Here is a 21,050-nt window from a genome sequence, read left to right as displayed (position 1 = left end):
GGGAGCAGCCAGAATTGCTCCACCAGCAGTGGACATCTCTGGTTTCCCCATGAGAAAGTGACACTTAAGGCCCCCTCACAGCCTGACAAGAGGAACCGTCTGTCCGCCTCTCCCAAAACTCCGTGGTTGGGTGGGTTGTTCCCGCCTCCCAGTACATCTTAGGCACAGTGGAGGCAGGAAAGAAAACCCTTCTGAAAATCACAACGTAATTACTCCCATCTGCTCCGGCACCGCTTCCCATTTCTGCCTGCCAGGATGCTTGTCTCCAATGCTAAGTAGCACATTATTTTCGATAAGTTGCAATCATTTACTTGAAATCTCCTTCTCCTTTAAAATGTCCCCCTGGAAAGGCAATTCAGCAAGTTGGGAATGGGCAGAAACAACCATGATAAAACCCGTCCAGAAGCAGCCGAGCTCGGGCGGGAAGGGCGAGCGCTCCTCCCGAACTCATTAAAACCACCCGGCAGGTTTCTTCGTAGGGTGGGTTTGTTTAAATGCACAGCCACCGGGTCCAGCCCTTGGCTGGTGGTGTCAGTGAATGGGAACTGCCAGCCCATGTCATCAGAGGGAATCTTAACCAGGCAGTCACAGAAATTCCGCAGGGCCGTGCTTTTGACTGCTGAAGTCGGCAGAGGAAAAGCCGCGCTGGCTCTGGGGGACCGATCCCTTCATCATCACAACCTGGGTTGGCATCGTGTCTCACCACCTATATCCTCTTGTGAGGGGGTACATGGAGTCTGGCCCTGCTTCCCACATCTCCTCAGCTTGATGACACTGACCACAGTAGGATAGATTGCCCTTTCTACAAGAACGATGGAGCTGGAAGGTCCTTTGCTGTTGTCACTGCTAAGACACAGTCTCGTGTTTAGCTTCTGCCATCGCCCCCAGCATGTTTGATTGCCTTCACGATGTAGTTCTGTCTCTGTTGCCTGCACTCCTCTAATTTGGAGTGTTTGGAAGGGGTGAAGAAGGAAGGAGTTGCTGAGTGGAAGTGTTTTGGCCTTGGAGAAAAGAGATGACTGTGTGCTCAGCTCCTGTGCTTTTCAGATTCCTTTGGAAAAATGCTCCCAGGAAAATGGAGTAAATAAGGTTGGGGATGGTGGCATAGAGTACCAGAGGAGTCTGGTACTCTCCTTTGTGGATTTCTCAGGTGTCTTCACAGCCCCAGGCCATCCCCAGAGTGGTGTCCGTTCCAAAGGTGTCCGGCAAGTGCTTTTTCCCCTGCCCTGTGCCTCCCAGCGTGGCTGTACCTCAGATTGCGTGACCTGAGGGGACACCAGGCACAGGTGCCAAGGTGTGGGGACATGTGGGGTGCTGGCTGCTGGTCTCATGTGAGCACAGAGCTGGCTGCTTTGCAGGTGCTCCTTGGAGACGGTTGTGGGAAGCACCTTGGAGCATCTGGAAGCTTTGGTGGCTCAAGGCACTTTCCATCCTGTGTCCCTGAATCGCAGGGCAGGCAAAGAGCCAAGGAGCTGGTTTGGGCTTTGTCTTCTCACCTGTTTCTCTGAAGTCAATCCTGCCACCACTTCCCATGTCCTGCACTGCAGCCCACACCATGGAACCAGCCCAGGCCTGGGGTGTGCCGATGTCCTCTGAACGTTGTGGCTGTGATCCCTTCCTCAAGAAGGGAGAAAGTGGAAGTGTGGGAGCTGGGAGCCATTTTCCAGCTGCCGGAATGGGTTTCTGTGACCCTGGTGGCGACCGTGCCTGGGTCTCAAGCTGGTGGCTCCCTGGTCCCCTGGTGCTCCCACTGCTGCCATCGGGGATGCTGACCCTGTGACAGCTGGACGGTGGAAGCGGGGACAGGGCACGTGCCTGGGGGTTACTTTTAAATCACACCCATATATGTAACACACACACTTTTTTTGTGTCTATATTTACATCTAAAAGCGCCTTTTGATCAGCAGGGGAGCTGGGCGAGGGCTGAGCACCATCTAGTGGCAAGCACCGCGGCTCTGGAGGCTGCCGAGCCAGCAGAGGAAAGCAGCCAAGGACTGAAAGTCCTGAAAGAATTTTCTGCCCCCCTCCCTGCAGCTGCCAGTCGCTATCTTTCTTTTTGTTCTTCCTTTCCCCCGCCTCTTTCTTTAATCAGGACCAGCAAATGGGGGGTCCTGAGGATACCTACATGCCTGGAGCCCCGTGGACCACTGAGGATCATTCTGCTTCATTTATTCTCTTTTAATTTGGTGGGAGAGCAGGGTTCTTTTGCCACCAGCTGCCCAGGCACTACAGGTTGGGTGCTGCCATCCCAAACCCTGCAGCCAGCAGAGCCTCATCCCATCACAGCGGGCAGTTTGGAGGGTGGGAGCTGCCGAGGAGCCCAACATTCCAGGCATCCTGGCAGGAGGTGTGACAGAGCTGGGTCTAGCACTGGGAAGATAAAAAAGGAGCTTTTAAATAATCATTTTGTCTTCTCCTCGGCTGAGCACAGCCTTTCAGGGATAAATAAGCAGCATCAGTCCTGCTTAGACACATCCAGTAGCCTTTCCATTTATTTACTCCCAGGCTTTATTCTGAGTGAGCAGCCAAGCCCAGGCTGGGTTCAGGTCTCTGCTGTGGGGGACACGTCTCCTCCATCGGGTGCTGGTCTGTGCGTGTGGCACAGGAATAAAGCTCCCAGGAATACACAGCACTCTTCATCAGGAAGCAGCTCTCCAAACATAAACTAATTAATCACTTGTGCCTACCTGTCAGGTCAATGATTCCTGAGATTTTTAATCTAAAAATATATCGCTTTTGAAATCCAGATGCGCCTGTTTTGGCAACTCCGCTTTTGATTTGTTTATTTGAGGTGTTTTTTAATTTTTTTTTTTTAACCTGTGTTGCTTTCCTTTTTGTATTTGGGCTTTTGATGTGCTTTAATTGACTGATTTTTATTTTATTTTTTTTTTGTCCCAGAAGAATAGGAATTTGTTCTCTTTATTTTCATGGCAAGTCTCTCTCCCTGCTGCATCCTGACAACTTTCCTCTTCTCTTTTTAAGGGATTTGGCTACTTTTGCGTTATATTTCAGTCTATGGTCCATAGACCCCAAACCATTTTCTTGATGAAATCTGTCCTCTCCCCTTGGATCTATTTATCATGGCTGGGTGCCATGAGAAGCCTCCCGTAGTGGGGGGAGATGCTGGTCTTGTCTCCTGAGGGCTCGGCTTCAAATTTGGCACTCTGCCCTCATTCCTCCATATAGAAATGATCCTCCCTAGCGTGGAATTCTTTATTATTAGTTCCAGTTTTACTGTTCTTGGGCTTTTTTCTGCCCACCTTCCCACCTTTGTTGACAGTGCATATTTTAATCACAAAAAAATGCCAATAAATGCATGAATGAATAACTGATCGAAATGTATGAATAAAATTAAAAGAATGAATGAAATTTCCTGAAAATAGTAATTTCAGTAGACTTTGAGGCTTTTTAAAAAAGCTCTTTTTAGTCTTAACCAAACCTCTCAACAGGGTCTTTTACTTCAATTTTATACTGATAGTAGTGTATCTTAAACTTACTGCAGAGTGGCGAAGACCATACCCAGTGGTTGCTGGGGTTTTTTAGCTGCTCTGATTTTATTTCTTGTTGCTAACAGAACTTCCACTACTTTTTTTAAATTTATTTATTTTAAATGATAGGAATAATCACTTGCTCCTGTTTGTGGCATGAATTGGGAGGGGGTCAAATTTATCTCAGGTGTCAGCAGGCATGACTTTATCAAAACCCACACAATATTTCGCAGCTCTGGATGTGCAAAGAGTGTAAGCTCATGGGGTGGTGTGTGTGCTCAGAGCCCCTGTGCCAGATGAGATGGGGAAATACAATTGTTTTCCCTTAGGAAATGCCTTTTTTTTAATTCGCTCCTCAAGGATTTATTTTATTTATGTCATTTATTATGCAGCTGTGCGTGTGTGCATGTGGAAATCTCACATTACTGTTCCGTGTTCAAACACAGACCTTGGAGGGGGACATGGGGGCAGCGCATGGGGCATCTCTGTTTTTCAGACATGGGACATCCCAAGCTGTTGGGATGCTCCCATGTTGTTTTTCCAGGAAAGCCCTCACAGGAGAACTTTTACTTGGAGCAGTAATTTAGGCAGGGAGCACAAAGACGGGAGGAAGATTCTCTTTTTGAAAAGTCACTCTGGGAGGATTAATTCATTGTTGCTCCTTTTCTCAGCATGGTATAGACATCAGTGGAATGACTGGATTCTTAAAGGGAAGGCATTTTTCCAGGAATAAAATTTATTTCATACATTTTTTTGCGTATGTTCCCAGTGCATGGCTAAAAGCATGGAATTCAAGCCCTCTCCCCAGTCCGTATTGCAAGATGGAAACCGGGGCACGGTTGCCCTGGGCTCTGTGCGTCTTTCTCTGCCATCTGGGGTTGATGTAAATGACATGTTGGGTGACGTGAGAGGACCCCTGAGCGATTTGAGATCAGGGCTAGAGACTTCTGCCTTCCCATCTCATGCCTGAGTCGGGATACGGTCCCTATCGCTTCTGGCTGCAAGCAGGGGTACATTTATTGGTTTTTTTGGTTGCTGTTGCTAGGAGTTTTGCTGCGTGTTCGAGCAGGAAGTGTGGCTTTCTGGGTTAGCTCTGTGGTGAGCTCACTGCCAGTTCTGCCCTACTTCTGTCCTGAGGGAAGGAGGGGAAGAGGTAGGGAGAGCAGCAGGGAGCTGGAGTGCCCCTGGAAGCCAGGTAGTGATGAGTGAAGCCAAGCTTGGTGATGAGAACTTGGAGCATCGCGATGCCTCTTGGGGAACCTGTTGGGAAGGAAGAAAACCGCTGCTGACGGGGTCAGTCCAGCTTGGGATGAGCTTCCCTGAGTCAAGCCCCGGGTGTGATTCAGGCTTTCTTTCTCCCATTGTGTCTCCTGCAGTGCTGAGCATCCGGGGCGCGCAGGAGGAGGAGCCCACGGACCCCCAGCTGATGAGGTTAGACAACATGCTCCTGGCCGAGGGGGTGGCGGGCCCCGAGAAAGGAGGGGGCTCGGCAGCCGCCGCCGCCGCCGCCGCCGCGTCCGGAGGAGCCGGCTCCGACAACTCGGTGGAGCACTCTGACTACAGAGCCAAACTCTCCCAGATCCGACAGATCTACCACACGGAGCTGGAGAAGTACGAGCAGGTAACAGGCTCCTTCGTGGCGGTGCTCGTGGGCTGGTGGGAGCAGAGCGGGAGAGCGGCCGCGCCGTGCCGGGATCTGCACAGCCGGGATCGCTGCTGACGCCCGCTCTTAGGAGTGTATGGGCAAATGGCACTGGGTGCTGGAGTGATGAGAACGTGCTTTTTTTAGCGTTGGGGTTTTCTGCTGGCGTGTGGCGTGAGAATAGTCTTGGCCTGGGTTGCCCCTTGGATTTTCGCTTTTCAGTCCTTCCCTGATATCTTACCCAGATTTGGCCCTATGAAGGAAAAGGCCTCTCTGACATGCTGGTCTCAGTGATGACAACTGTCCAAGCAAGACTTGAATCAGAATCTTTCTTGAATATATTTTCTGCCTAAAAAGCTCTTTTTCCAGGGAAAAAACAATCTTTCTTCTTGTAGTAAATTACTCTTAAAAGACAAAAAACTGCTTGGGTCATGAACACAGCTATTGGTAACACTGACAATTTCGTGAAGAGCTTTGCAGGCCAATGCTCAGAACCAGTTCCTTTCAAGTGCTTCCAGATGTTTTGCAGACCTCTCTTGGCTGCTGTGCACCTTGCCCTTGTGGTTTCTACCCCAAGGTGATGGTTTATGGATGTGGGCAAGAAGGCGTCACCTGTTTGGGTGCAGAACACACTCCACTGCCAGGGGCCAGGTGGGCTTTCAGATCTCAGGTTGAGAGCCAGTAAAAGCCCCCATTTTACCTGGCTAACTGGATGTGTGGTGGGGCTGGGGGATGTCTCACCCCCACGGCCACGTTGGCCGAGCTGAGGGAAGAGCTGGAGTCAGGGTGGCCAGGCAGGGCTGTGGTAATGGAGCAGCCAAGCACAGTCGTGCCATGAGAGGCATTTTGGCAGAGCCTTCGGGCAGGCAGGGAGCAGGCAGAGGGCTGGTTGGAAGGATGACCTTTGGTGGCTCTCCTCAGCCCTTGCTGTCACCCTCTTGAGGCACAGAGACAGGGAGGAGCCTCGGCCATCCCTCATGGCTGGGAGTGGAGAGCACAGCAGGGATCATATTTCAGGGTGAAGAGGAGTAGAGAGAGACCTCATGCCCTCTGCTACCCAAGTCCCAGGAGAGGCCCTTGGCACAGACAGGGACAGGCTTCAGGGAAGGACCTTCTGCTTCTTCCTCCCCTTGGGCAGCAGAAGTTTTGTTTGTTTGATGTTCTAATTCTGGTTCTGCTTCACTTTTGCTCCTCAAAGAGACCCACGTTAAGAAAAGCTTTTAGCCAGGCCCAGAGGGTGGGATGGGCCACATCTTTCCTTCTCACGACCCACTGACAGAGTTGAGTTTTGCCACTCAGTGGTTTTGCAAATGTCTGTGCTTGTCCTCATTTCTGGTACCATCACCTACAGTCCTGCAACATCAGGGCTCAGGGTTTTTCCACCTCCTTCCCACTCTCTCCAATCCAGCTGTTGGGAGCCCAGCCCTGGCTTCTCAGTGTGGCTGCTGCTGGGTCAGCAGGGCACACAGTGGTGTTTTTATCTTTATTGCTCTTTATTTCATGCCAAGAGGAGATGATCTGAAAATGCTGGGGTGTCTGGGAGCAGTGAGATGCCCAGCTGAGAGCGGTGATAGCCAGCACTCACCCTGGGAGATGGGAGTCAGCAGCTGAGCTCGGGATGGGCAGTTGGTGGGGCTCTGCTGGCCTTGGGGATGTCTCCTTGTTGGGTCTGAGCCGTGGTGGGAATTCAGCTTGGAAGGGTGGGGTAAGACAGCAAGTCAAGCCCATATCACCAGTCCACAAATCTAGTGTTTCTTCTCTGTGCCAGCCCCTTTTTCCCCATCACGGGGTGGGAGCTGCAGGCACTGTCCTCAGAGCAGCCACCCACATCCCTGGAGCACCAAAAGCTTCTCCAGCCGTCATTGTCCTGGTGCTGCCCCTGGTTTTTGGGGCTTGGTTCTGGGAATCAGAGGATCCCATCACACCAATGAGGTGCTTGTGGGGATGAAGGAGAGGGAAATGAAGTGGCTTTGAACTGGCCTCAAAAATCCCTCCTTCGTCCCCTGGCTTCTCTCACTGCCTTGTCCTCACGGCACAGCATGGGGACAGCAGGAGCAGCCAGACAGTGCTGTGCCAGCAGCAAACTAATTGGGATTGTTACCTGCTTGCCCTTATTTGTCAGAGCTCCTGCCTCACTCAGGCTTTAATTATTACCCTTATTTACTTCTTACCTGATGTGCCAAGAGCACGGAGCGGGGCTGTGTCTCTCTGGGAGCTGCTCCTGTGAAGCACAAATGGCTCTGCAGGACACATGGTGGGGCTGCAGGAGGAGGGGCAATGGGCCAAAAGGTTCATGGTCCTCCTCAGATAAATCTATAGCTCCTCCAGTCACAACCAGGAAAACAGTGGCTGAGACTTCTTCATGCTTTACATGAATCCTAGGGCTTCATCTGCCCCAGCTCCATCCATGATCCCCCTGAGAGCAAAGAAATCGGCTCCTGTTCTTTCCCTGCATTTTTGCTGGGAGTCTCTCACGGCCTGTGCTTGGCAGACCGGGGAAATTTCTCTCTCCCTGATGCCTATTTTGGGCTTAGCTAGAAACAGAGGCCAGACAAAGTTAAAAGGGTAAAAGCAGATCTATTTAATGAAGGGCCTTCAGGTACATTAAGGGCAGACGAAGCCTCCCCAGGGGGCTACACCCAAAATGGACAATGGTCACGAGTTTTTCAGACAGATACAATTTTGGTCTGTTTGCATATCAGGGGTTAATTCTGCAATTACAGCTTCAGGTAATTGGAGAATTAGCCCTAGTTTGCGACCCCCCCCCAATTAATTTTTGTTTATACTTTCGGGAGCCTGAGGCAAGAGGATATCCTTGGATCTCAGGCCTAGAAGGATTGTTTTGTGTGACCAAAATGTGAAGAGAGGTAACTAGCACTCTATATGGAGTTCAGAGTTACGCGCTAATCCAGTACAGGATCTGAAGAATACAAAAGCTAAAATCTTAAGGCATCACTCCCTGAGCACCAGCACGTTCTTGCTCTGAAAAGCCCCAGCCAGTGAGGCCTGCACTCACCTCTCCTTCTGCAGCCACGCTGCCTCTGTCCTGCCCTTGACGCCGCCGAATGACCTTCCCATCCCGGGGTTTCTTTTGCTTTTCCTGCCATCCCAGGCGTGCAACGAGTTCACCACCCACGTGATGAACCTGCTGCGCGAGCAGAGCCGGACCCGGCCCATCTCGCCCAAGGAGATCGAGCGGATGGTGAGCATCATCCACCGCAAGTTCAGCTCCATCCAGATGCAGCTGAAGCAGAGCACGTGTGAAGCCGTCATGATCCTGCGCTCGCGGTTTCTGGACGCACGGTGAGCCCGCCCCACCGAACCATTTTTGCGGTGTCCCTCGGGTCCGGGAGGTGTGCTGGTCAGGTCTGTTGGCTCTGGAGTAAGCTGAGGGCCAGCTGAAGGGCCGTGCCTTGAGCCAGAGGGGTTTTTGCCTTCTTTATCCCTTAGTTGTCAGTGCCTCAGCAGGGGAGGGGACTGCAGTTCAAACCATCCATCGGTGAGGCTCCCAGCTGTACCTTGAGAATTGCACATCCTGCTTTTGCCGTGGCAGAAGGAAATCCTGTGGCATATTGCAACAAGCCTCTGTGGTGAAAACGTGCACTTCATTTAGGGATGAAAGTTTATCCTCCAGGCCATCCTGTCCCCCCGCTAGATTCCCATTCTTTTCCCAGTGTTTTTATTGTCCCAGATTTTCAAATTGCTATAAAATTATTTCATTTCCCCAGCTGGTTAGGTGCAGACTGCAGCTTGGGCTGTAGCTTGCGATGGGGAGGAGAGGCAGCTGCACCAGGGGTACAAGGAAAGAGATGGCAGACAGGTAATAATGCCTAGGTGTGAATGGAGCAGACTTCCCCAAGGATATATCCAGCTCTGCTTCCTCAGCATGGAGCTTTGCAGAGCAGCAGTGATGTCTTTGGTCACGACAGCCAGGTGTCAGGAGTCACCTTCCCAGGTGGAGGAGCTGGATGCCAGTTTTCAGACTCAGCTGTGAGCTGGAGGACACAGTGATATATTTGAGATGGAGACTTGCTTGCTTTGAAGGGTGCTGAGAGAGCAGTCACCAGCAAGGGGCAGATAAGAAGCTTCCTGGCCATGAGTCTTGCACTCCATGCTCAGAGAAGCAGAGGGGGGAGGGAGGAACGTGGGAAACGCAAGAGTACCTAAAATTGCATTCTATTTTTGGATCTCTGGTGCTCATTCCCTTTCCTTTTCCTTCTATTTCCCATTCTTTCTTCACGTGAAGGCGGAAGAGACGAAACTTCAACAAGCAAGCCACGGAAATCCTGAATGAGTATTTCTATTCCCATCTCAGCAACCCTTATCCCAGTGAGGAAGCCAAAGAAGAGCTAGCCAAGAAATGTGGCATCACAGTCTCACAGGTGAGAGAGCTCAAAGCCTGGACTAGTGGGAGACCTCTGCATGGGGAAGGATATTCCAGACCTCAGAGCAGTCAGCCGTGTCCAGTGTTCAGCATTTAATTATTAAATCAGTTTAGTGCAAGTTAGTGAGAGTGGGTGGGAGTGCAGATGGCACTTGCAGATTGAAGCCGTGGATGGAACAGGGAAGTCTGAGAGCGGATTTAGGAGGTATGAAAGCTCCATGGAGCAGTGTGTGCAGCCAAGGTGTTGGCAACACAAAAGATGTGGCAGCACTCAGAGGGGCAAAGTCTCCTCAGGGAATTGGTGCTGGCCTGCAAGAAGAGCTTGTTTGAAAAGCCTTTCTTCAAGGGATTAAAAGCCTTAGGAAGAGTTTTGCTTGGTAAGATAGAATGGGCAAGTCCTGGTGGGAAGGATCTGGGTGTAACTGTTACAGTTTGTGCTCAGCGAGGGTGGGATTTCTCAGGGTCATTTCTCTCAGTCATTACCCTTGTGCTGCAGAACATGACATCTCCCTGACTTGCACATCCCTCAGAACATGGTGGTTAGTAAAGACAAAATGAATTATTTCCATATGTTCAAGGAGGCCACATAGTTCCTGGAGTCTGCAGCTTTGACCTGGGAGCTGCTGTGATTTGTGAGGAGCGCAGTCAGCCCTTGAAATGTTCAGCCATACATTGCTCAGGCCTGCCCTTCTTTATTTCCTCTCTTTTCGGAGCAAGCTGTGTGATTGAGAACCGGTCTTTGTGGCCTGTGGTAGGCTTGTCCTCACGTGAGCTTAGCGGCCCCTCTAGGCTCCCGTGGCATTCCCTGTCTTGGGCTGTTTCCCAGCCCCAGGCACGTGCCTGCTCGTCACTTGAGTAAACTGCAGACAGCAGTAGCATCTGGTGTCCTTGTGGGAGCGTGTCTGCCTTCAGCAGGAGCAGCAGCATCCAGGGGTAGGTGTCATCACCGTGCTGAGTGCCTGCTGAGTGACTCCAACTGCCTCCCCTGGGCTGGAAGACCCAAACGTTGCTTCTTCCCAGAGTTACCTACAGGAAACAGCACATATTGGCTTAAGTATGGCTCCAGCTGTCCCAGTGCTTCCCCTCTCACTTCTAATTCATCTGTTCACACTTACAACTTCTCCTTTGCGAAGACAAAATGCCCAGGAGGAATGCTGTGCTTAGGAGGTGTTTTTTTGAGCGTGCTCTATCGAGGCTGCTCTGTGCCTGTCTCCAGGATCTTCCTCCCTTCTTCATCCAAATACACATCCAGGTCTGGTTTTGCTGAGACTAAGTGGGAACACAGGTCCCGTGAATGTGTGCAAGTCATGAGCAGAGTTGATCTGAGCTCAAGAGTGTGACCAGATTAGGCAGGTGCTTCACAGATTTTAAAATGCAGATAGGTTGTGGTGGCTGTATATTCCAACCTCCTGCCCTGTGGTGCTCGGAGTTCACCCAGGATGTGAGGCCAGAAGAGCAGTCATGAGGAGGTGTCCATGTGCAAAGATCATGAAGGAGCACATTGTCATTAGTGAGAAAGCTGAACCAAGAGGTGGAATGGAGCTCCTTGCCAACAGCACCAGCTCCTGGTGGTGCCATCAAAATGCTTGCTTCCAAATCTGGGCTGGGTGCTCATCTAAGTCTCTGCAGGTTATATTTTCTCTTTCCTGCTCTGCAGGGTTGGGTACCTGTAGCTCAGTAGCCATTAAATTGGTGGATGAAGCCACTTCTCTGTGGAAGCCGCTGAATAATCTTAGAGCATTGCAGATAGAAGGAAGCACAGGAATAAAAGCTTATGGGTTTCAGTTGTCAACACCCAAGCCCAAGCAATTTCCCTAAGATAAGGAAAAACTCATGGGCTTCAAAGGATGACCATCCATTATTGTTTTCTGTGTCTTTGGTGCTTGCTCAGCTTGTTTGGAAGAGGGAGCACTGATGTACTTGCTCACCAGCAAAGGTAGAATGTCCTTGGAATCTCACCAAAGGGCTTGGTCTTGCTAGCTCAAGACTGCAGCTCCAAGCAATTCTAGGAGTATTGGAACTTTTCTGGAGAGCTGCAGCATCCTCCTCATTTGCCCATTCCCTTTATCCTGATAAGCTCTCTCAAACAAAGTCAGCAGTGGCTGGAAGTTGTCTTCTGCTCAGAGACTTGCACACAGGAGGACATTAACCCTGATTATCTGTGTTCAGTGCTGATGAAGAAGAAGGTGAGAGCTGCTTCTCAAGCTATAGGGTTGAATCTTTCCCATGTCTTCTCTGAAATAGTTCAGTGTGAGACAGTGCCCACGAGTGAACAAGAATATCATCAGCATGTCTCTGGGCAAACACATCTTCCACCCCTTCCCAAGGCACACACTTCTTTCCTGGGATCAAAGTTAGGTTTTAGGACGAGTCCTGTGCTCCTTCTCCATCCTTTCCCCGAAGTTCCTGGTTCATGCAGTGGCTCATGCTAAACCTTGCAAAGCCGAGCTCAGCCAGACAAAGAGCATCCACTTCTGGCTTTGTGCCCTGATTTTCCTTAGATGGATCAAAAGAGAGCTTTGGTGATACTGAGGCAGTTTTGTGTGTCAGCCAGGCCCCAGTCAGTTCTCTGAGTGCTCTCCCTCAGAGCTGTGCTGGTGATCAGGGCATTTAATCCCACCAAAGGGATACTGAGAAGGAGGCAAACAAAAATGACACCTGTTCTCAAATTGTGCAATTTCAGGGTCGTTTGACTTTGTTGTGGTTTTTTTGAATCCATCTTAAGATTTTTGTGGAGTGGGTCTGGTGGTTCCTGTGGAGCATCCCATCTGTAGCAGAACCAGCTACACCCACACAAACCCAGTGCTCCCGAGGGGCTCCCATCGCCTTTCCTGGGATTGGTGTGGCTCACACCTTGGCTGGAAGGTGCTAGGAAAACTGGGGGGTGGGGACAGAATCTGCACTGCTTCACTTGACCTAATCCACCTTCCTCACGCAGGTGCACTTGGCAGAGCTGAAACCTTAACGTCCTTATCTTCTCTCAAACTCGCTCTAGGTATCAAACTGGTTTGGAAATAAGAGAATCCGGTACAAGAAGAACATAGGTAAATTTCAAGAGGAAGCCAATATTTATGCTGCCAAAACGGCTGTCACGGCTACCAATGTGTCAGCCCATGGAAGCCAGGCTAACTCACCCTCAACTCCCAATTCAGCTGGTTAGTTTTCATTTTTCTGTTATTTTGGGTCGTTAGTGTTCGGTTTTTTTGTTCATTCTCCTTCTCCCTCTAATCTCTCTCCTGTTTTCTCCTTTTGGTTATTTCGGCTTTTATTCTCTGGGTCTGGTTTGCTCACTTTTGTGGTCTTAAAAAATAAGGGAAAAATGGGTTTGGTTTGGTGGGGTTTTGCGGGGTGGTACTTTATTTTCTTTGCTTTTTTTCTCCCTATTTTCTCCTTTTTTCCCTTCTTCCTCTTCCCTGTTCTGATTTTTGTTGGAAAAAAGGATGTGATCAGACCTTGTGACTGGTGGTGCTGTGGTGGGGATTATATGCACACAGAATCAGAAGAATGTTCCACAAACTGTTGCTGGGATTGCTTGCACTTTGGGGGGAGGAAAAAAAAAAAAAGTAATAGAAAAGTTATTGCGTAATGATTTTATTTCACTGGGGCTGAAAGCACAAGTGATCCTAAGGGATAAACCCCAGCATTTCTGAGATGTCCTAGCTCATGCCATTCTGAGGGTTGTTTTGGGTAAATTTTTATCATTTGGTTTTCTTTCTGTTGTGGTTATCTCTTTGATTGCTTACATGACAGTGTCTGGATCACCTGCAAGAGTGTGCTCTGTGTGAATTTTATTTCCCCTTTGTGTCAGTGCAATCCAGAGAAACTCATGGGTCGTTTCCCTTCCCCCTTTCCCCCTTTCCTTCCCATTTGCTGTGGTTTCCATTTGTTTGTTTTGAGAGTCAAAGGCACAGAGCACTTTGCCCAGATTTCAACTCCTCTGCTAGAGAACGATGCTCAGTTCATGCGTGGTGCCTGCTGCAAGGTTGGCCAACCCAAAAATGGTCAGGGGCTGTGGATCCAAGAGCAATGGAAAATGGGGATTTGTTTACGAGGAGAGGAAAAAAAAAATAACTTCATGGGTGCCATGTACTTTGTAATCGATGCAAATATCTGTGTGCCTGTTTTCTTTTTAGGGGTGGGAGGGAGAGTGGGCATGTGCCGCTCTTGAGCCTTTGAGCTGAGTGTCTGCTCCCACTGCCCTTCCCCAGGAATGTGATGCTTGGTGTTGGGTCTCTGGCTGGGACAATCTCTCCCACCTCCTCCTCGCCCAGGGCTGTCTGCTCTGGCTCAGGTGCTCTGAGGGCTCATGTGGATGCAGCAGAGCTCTTCAGAGACAGTTTTCTGGAGTTTTGTTTGATTCTTTTTTGATTGGGGATTTTTGTTCCCCTCCCAATCTCTTAACTGATGAAGACTTAACTGCCTTTTCAAAAATGTCATTCTTTCCAAAGAGCTCACACAAAATACCTGGTCAGGTGGGCTCTCCTGATGTTAACACTCCCTGTAGAAAAGGCTGGAGGGAATTCTGCTGGAGAGGGCAGAATTGTGTGTGTTGAGGGAGAGGCCTGCTGCCTGTGATGCTGTCCTGCAGCCCACATCAGTCTGGACCAAAGAGATGCAGCTTTCCTTCTTTTCCTCGTTCTTCAGCTAGAATGAGACCCAGAGGTCTGGAATAGCAAGGGAACAGGTTCTAATTGCCTGAGTGGGCTTGGATCTAGGCTGCACATAGGAGAATAAGCATTTCCTCAGTGCCTGACCGGTTAAAGAGTGCTCCAGAGCAAGGCTGTTTCCTTGCCTTCCCCACAGGCAGTAACACGGTTGTTTCAGAGATAAATTGGCCAGTGCCCCGCAGTTAACAGCTGAGATAATCCCTAGATAACACTGCGCTTTCAAGAAAGGACAAACAGTCCTGTTATTAACAGGGAAAACTTGAGCTCCTGGGTCCTCTTTGTGGCTCACTTGTCTGCAGTCTGGAGTCATTGACCTCTTTCCACGTGCCTGAAGTGTCAGCGGTGCTAAAGCAGTGCGAGGGGGGTTGCAGGCCACAGAGATCTTCTCATGCTTAGAAATAAAGTGTTCCTAGCCTGGTCCAGGTCCCACACCCTGCCTGTAATGCTGCAACAGTGGCAGAGCAGCAGGGAGGCCCCAGTTGCTCTGGGCCAGCTTGCAGAAGTGGTGTGGGTGTCCTGGTAGGTTCTCTCCATAGAAGACAGCTGGAATTGCATGAGATTTTTATCTCCTGACAGTTGAGATCCTCCCAGCTGAACCACGCAGATATAACAGCTCAGTCGAGCATCCCTGCGTTGTCACATTTCGGGACAAAGAAAGGTCCTGATGACATCATGTGATCTCCCCTGCTTCAAGTTGTCCCGTAGGTCCTAGCAGCAGGAAGCACACCTGTACATGCTAGGTCTGAAATTCCTGTCTGAGGAAGATTGTGCCCAGGACCATGAGCCATCAGATGTATTGGCTTCTGCAGGAAGGATCATGGAAGCCGATGAAGAGGTGAAGAACTAAGATGGCCAATGCTTCTCCTTTTACAACGTGGACTTCTTTCTGTTTCCAGATCATTGGCTGAGACTTCGATGAGGAAGTAAGAACAAAAATAGGACTTTCTGGGAATTTGTAGGACTTTCTGGTTTAAATAGGTCATGTGGAAAGAAAGTAAGCAGAGGACAGGTCATGAGAAAGAAATGACCAGCAGTGTAGTCCCTGGAGGGCCGTGATGTTGGAAGAGGAGGTGGAACTGGATGCAGTGGGACCTGGGACAGGAGCTAAATTCATTTCTGCTGTGGCTGCGCGGGCCCATCTGTTCTCTAATTGATGCCCATGGTACTGGAGATCAGTGAATGGCTACAGTCAGTCAAAGAGATTGGCCACACATTGACAAGGGCAAGGATTGCATCTGTCTGGCCATCTGGCACGTTCAGAGCAGGGTCCCCCATCCTCAGTCACCCAGGCCTGAATGTCAAACACCTTTTCAACGGGAATACACTTGGTTGGGCTTTATCAGCCAGATGTTCAAATCAGCTGAGAAGTCTGGCTCGTTTGGGCTAACAACTCCCCATCCTCACTTTGATTTCCTGGACAACCTCAGCACAAAAACCACGTGACAAATGAAAGCTGTTATATGTGGGAAGACCTTTTTGCCAACCAGAGTCCTCAAGGGCCACACACAGGTGATGACATCCAGTGAAATTTTGAGTGCAGAGCAGCCAAAATTGTCCTGAGCTGTTGTTTTGTTTGTTTTTTGGTTTGTTTTTTTTTTTTTTACCTGCTTACCCTTTTGTTTAGTAAAAATCTCCTTGTGAAGCTGCTGTCTGGGAATGTACTTCATCAGGCACAAGTGTCTTCTCTGCCTTCCTCCATTTGTGTCCAGAGCACACCACTGGAGAGGACTCTGCTTCAGCAGAGACTGTTCTGGTCATGGCTTCACTGTCCTCCATTTTGTTTGGAAAGTGAAAAAGAGCAAATGTCCTGCTGGATCATCCCTGGCTTTGGACCTGCCTTGTGGCTTTGTCCAGCTCAGGAGCTACGTGGTCCATCACCACATTCTTCCCTCATTTTTGGCCACGGTAGAGACACTACAAAGAGTCACAGGAGGCATAAATCTTGTGCTCTCAGTGCATGTGTGTCGTTGCTGTTGGCTTCAATTAGGAATCTTGTAGACATGACCAAAGTCACTTCAGAGGTTCAGTGTGCTGGATCTCTCTTGGTGGTGGGTAGGTGGGATGAGGCAGCAGATGAGGATGGCTTGATATCAGCTCCAGTGAACACCATTACCCTGTTTGTTTATTCATGGTACCATTTGAATTTGAATTGTCAGATATTTTAGAGAAAAGTACTTACTAGAGGTCCTGGAAAATTGGAGGTGGAAGCTGAGACTGTCAGAACACAGAAGACATTGGAGAAGCTGGAGAAGAAGCTCTCTGAACAGCTGGAAAAGTGGTGCAAGAAATACCAGTGGTCAAGTTTGTGAAGATTTTTGAAATGGAGGCCAAAGTGACGTGGGCTTTCCTCATCAGAGGAAAGGGGTGGAGGAAATCTCTTAGAAGGCATTGTTTTGATGTAGGCTTTCACTCAGGGCAAGATCGGACTTCCAGAGTTTGCTCAGACATTTCCAGCACTCTTTCTGAAGCTGCCCTGATGGAAACTCAACGCCAAGGAATAGTGGGGATAGGTCTTGGCTTTAAAAAGATATCTGGGTGCTGAAGATTAAACACTCTTCCAGACTGCTACAAGTCATGGGTTTTCTGATAGGTTTTTTTGTCTGCCCACAATAATTCCAGTGACTTCACGCCAAGATCAGAGCGCTTTCCTCCTGGGCTCACAAGCTCAAAGATGAGCTTCTCTCATCCACAACCTTGCAATTCCCGAGGAACCCCAGACCAAATTAAAACCACCAAAAGCCCTTGGTGCATTCAGGAAAAAGAGCATTTCAGAGGGACAGGTTAGATTTGCGATGGGGCCTCCTCTTTTGGAAGGATACGTATTCCTGGATCTTATCTCCGTGGAGGATACCTGAGTCTAAATTTCTGTGACTCTTCACACTGCTGGCCCCTCTCCCAGCTGGGTGCATCAGCCCCTCTTAGCCGTGTCTCTGAGGCTTGGGGCCACTGTGGTTTTTGGGCGTGGCGAGGGCTGAGGCAGCAGCGCGGCGGTGCAGAGGGCTCTGCAATTACGGCTCTGATCCAAATGCATCCATACATGCGGGGCCATTGGTATGCGCATATTTATCTCTGCATCCACATCAGCAGCAAGACATATTTACCGTTCAGATATGCACATATATTGTAAAAACACCCCTTGCCAATAGCAGTGTATATCTTGTAAGTGACATTTCCAGCTCTCTTCATGATTTCCAAGACACCGTCGCTCTTCAGAGGTAGAGTTTGTGGCTGTTTGTTTATTTTTATTTCCTCCCTCCCAGTCTCAATTTTATGGCCAGGTTTGTTAAGTTTCAATAAAATATCAGTTAAGTTTATGGCATTTTTATTTGTTATTGTTATTATAATTTTTTTTTTGGTAGGAGAAGGTGGGATGAAATGTTGCTCAGTTGGGGGCAGAGCAATAGCAGGTGCTTAGGGATTCAAGAGTCCTCTTTCCAGCTCTGCCACTGATTGTGTGATCTCAAAGATTTCTGCTCTCCTCAAAAGAGGAGGGAAATACTCTCTGCTTCTTGTGGGCAGAGTAGAACCGCAGTCTTTTGGTTCTCAGGCACTGTGGGAGTACAAAGCTGCGTTACTGACCTGTGCTTTTATTGAGGTGGTCGAGGCAATTACTCAGAAAATGGGGTCGGAAGCATCTCTGCGTGTGTGAAACGTGCCTATCTTCACACTTAAAGCTGAGCACTGTCAGGGTGGGCTGATCCCAGTCTGCCAGCTCGTTTCTCTAGGTTTTTTGCCTTCAAAATAGCAAGTAACCTGAGAGGTTGGGAAGTGACAGGAGCCTTTGCTAGCTGAGCAGAGGAGGTGATGGTTACAGCTGCCTCCTGACTAGTCCCGGTTATTTTACGCAGCGCTGTGGGATTGCTCTCTGGAACAGGTTGGGCAGGTTGACAGTGAGCACAGACAATGAGCTATTCCTGGCTTTGCTCTTTTCAGGCACTGGTGGGAGGGTCCTGATCCAAGACTCACTGTGCTCAAGATGAGTCTATCTCTTGACTGTCTTGGGTGTTGTATCTAGCAGCGATGTTTCTGCTTTCCTTTGATTTTGAGAACTGCCAGCACCTGACAAAAGAGCCGGTCACTAAGAGAGCAGCAGAGAGTGTAGTGAACATGAAGTCTCCAGCATAGACCTCCCACCTGCTCCCTGACCTTTGTCAGAGGTGGCTTCCTTCAGAGGAGCCTTCCTGGTCCACCTCCAGGGCACAGCTGGGATCTGTCTCTTTTTCTTCCCTCTCCAGCAGAGGGGATTGCCAGGCATTTCTCAGAGCATGGGCATGAGCCGTGGTTGGGCAATTCCACCAGGACTGTGGTTGCCAGTCTTCCAAGCTGGAAATGGCAGTGTAGATGATGAGAGTATATTGGGGACTGGAGCTGAAAGTGTAGCTGACCTGGGCCCCTGAAGTCTCTCCTTTCCAAGGCTAACGTCATGTATAACTAAACCTTGCACGTTGAGCTGTCTCACACTTAACGCGCTGATCTGCACGATGAATTCTGAAATAATCCCATAAAACCTTTTTATTTATTTTTAACCCCCTTGCTGCCTTCCCTGCCTTCCAGTTACGTGATTGGTTTGTTTCTTCTGTTAGGTGGTTGAGGAAGTGCTCAGATATCTCAAAGCTGGAAGCATAAAACTTTTATTTCTGCAAAGGCGGGATTTATTTTTTCTTTTCATTTGTGTTTTTTTTCTCCTGATCCCACCCAGCTGTCTTCACTGTTACAATTTTTTAGCGTAACATTGACGACTGGTGCATGCAGTGGGGAATTTGCTTACAGAGCTTGTTCTTCTGGGGCAGCTGGCCCAGGAGGGTTGTGACACCTTGTGTTCTCTCATGGGCCATCACAGTGAAAGACTTTTACCAGCGTGATGGGCACTGGGACTCTAACCCAGGTGCCTTCACATTTTTGTGAGCCTTTGCTCCTGGTGCTCTGCAGTTCCCACCAGTGATGGGTTCCTGATGTGCTGAAGGCAAACCCCATGCACCGCACCCTCGCAGAGGCCCCTGTGGCTCAGCCAAAGCTCCAGCCCTGGGGCTGGATGGGCTCTGGATGTCTCACCCTGCCGGGAGCAGTACAGGCTAGAATTACCCACCCTGTTCTGAGCTTCTCAGCATGGGCCTGGTTGGCCTGCTGCAAAAGCTTCTGCTCTTGACAGCAGGGCTTGTCTGGGTAATTCTGGACTGCTGTGCAGTCTGCTGGGTGGACACCTCCAACTACCAAGATCCTTCAGAGCTGTCTGAAGGATTCTGATACTATCAGAGTCCTTCAGGCTGTGCTTTGTTTGTCTCAGTCAAAAGCATGAAGAATCCTTCCTCCAGCTGAGGAGCTGTTGAAGAATGTTCTTGGCATTGAGCTGTAACAACATGTGGCTTTGAATAACCTCAAGAGTGCATCCTTTTTTTTTTTTTTTTTGCTTGCTCTGTTCTTCATACTACTAACCTGACTGTGTGTTTTGTTTTTGTGGTTGCTTTGCATGTTGTTCCTTCCTCTTGGCTGAGAGTCATGGGGTGGATCTTTTTCCTTTCTGTGATTCAGGTGCCTCACTCTTTCCTTTCCAGGTTCTTCCAGTTCTTTTAACATGTCAAACTCTGGAGATTTGTTCATGAGCGTGCAGTCTCTCAATGGGGATTCTTACCAAGGGGCCCAGGTTGGAGCCAACGTGCAGTCACAGGTAGGGACCCATCCGATGTACTGCCAGTGAATGCATTAGTGTTGGAGGAGCCTTTGATTGTATTGGCACTTCTCCCTCCCGTCTGAAAAGAGCAAATCTCAACCAGCACAAATCAGCCAACCAACACTTAAAAAAAGGCAAACCAAACCAAAAAACCAACCATCCAAAAAAAAAAAAAAAAAAAAAAAAAGGCAACAGGAACAACCACCAAAAAAAGAAAAGAAAAGAAAAGAAAAAAAACCAAACCAAAAAAAAATCCAAAAGAAACCAAAACCAAACACACAACCAAACCAACAACCATGGTCTTGAGGAGACTTGCCCACACTTTGTGAATGCATTTGGCTCTGGCTTGATAGTCATACTAGGAGGAGAGAAGGTGTGAAAGAATAGGCACAAAGTCAAACAAAAGCTGCTCAGGTTTAGGTTCTGCTTGCTTTATTCTTCCAAGGGAATGGGCCAGATGTTTGGACAGGTGTCTCGTTTTACAAGATTTCCACTTACTCCTTTGATGCCAAACTAGGTGTCTGCTGAAAAGCAATAAATGTTCAAATATGTAGGGTTTTTTTAATTAATTTTTTTATAATTAAAAGCCACCCTTGATCATCTCCCCAACCTCCCCCAAAGCACAGGCACCCACAGCACCCCTGTACATAACAGGAGGAGAGAGCAAGGGAGCTTTGAGCAGCATTGCTGAAACGTCAACCCATGCTTGGGGCAAAAAGAAAGAATTTAAAATTGCCACAATCTCACTAAGATGTCCCACCTCCCATCTGATGTCCAGATATGCCATGAGTCTTCTCTCTGGCATCTAAGGCTCTGTTCTGTGCTGAGAGACAACAGCCACTCTGACACTTCTGCATTGAGCAAGGAGAGCTCTCTAAAGCTGAGGCTGCTCCCCCGTGGGGCTGGACCTGGAGCACACATCATCCATGGGCAGTGAGATGTGCTCACCACATGTGCCACTGCTGGGGCCAGGCTGGGGGTGTGAGGGAGAGGAACGGGGCACCCAGAGGAGAACTGTTGGTGCCTTTGCCATGGTAGGTATATTTCTTTTCTGGGCCCTCCACAGTGAAGGCGCTCAGCCATATCCAAAGGTCTCCTTCTGCTGCCCTGAGCAGTGCTTGGGGTCAAGGGTGGAAGGGGGTAGGGGTAGGAAGGTGGATCCTTGAGCACGATGGTGGAGACGGCTGCAACGATGTGCTCC

The 21,050-nt window shown here is 49.3% G+C and overlaps 1 protein-coding gene across 2 annotated transcripts in view; it reads left to right on the top strand.

Moving 5' to 3' along the window:
* Positions 1 to 21,050, top strand: part of PBX1 (PBX homeobox 1) — a 127,763-nt gene that overhangs the window by 95,570 nt on the left and 11,143 nt on the right. Inside the window, exons 3-7 of one of the 2 annotated variants that reach the window (XM_040072845.2) lie at positions 4,865 to 5,109; positions 8,243 to 8,433; positions 9,377 to 9,512; positions 12,510 to 12,669; positions 19,734 to 19,846. In XM_040072845.2, coding sequence (XP_039928779.1) covers positions 4,865 to 5,109; positions 8,243 to 8,433; positions 9,377 to 9,512; positions 12,510 to 12,669; positions 19,734 to 19,846 — 845 coding nt within the window. The remainder of the gene's footprint in view (positions 1 to 4,864; positions 5,110 to 8,242; positions 8,434 to 9,376; positions 9,513 to 12,509; positions 12,670 to 19,733; positions 19,847 to 21,050) is intronic. The other variant, XM_040072846.2, reaches the window with a different exon arrangement.

The sequence above is a fragment of the Hirundo rustica genome, chromosome 9 (genome assembly GCF_015227805.2).
Source record: "Hirundo rustica isolate bHirRus1 chromosome 9, bHirRus1.pri.v3, whole genome shotgun sequence".
Taxonomy (NCBI): domain Eukaryota; kingdom Metazoa; phylum Chordata; class Aves; order Passeriformes; family Hirundinidae; genus Hirundo; species Hirundo rustica.
Note: the sequence above shows the minus strand (reverse complement) of the source record. Positions and strands in the feature narration are given on the sequence as shown.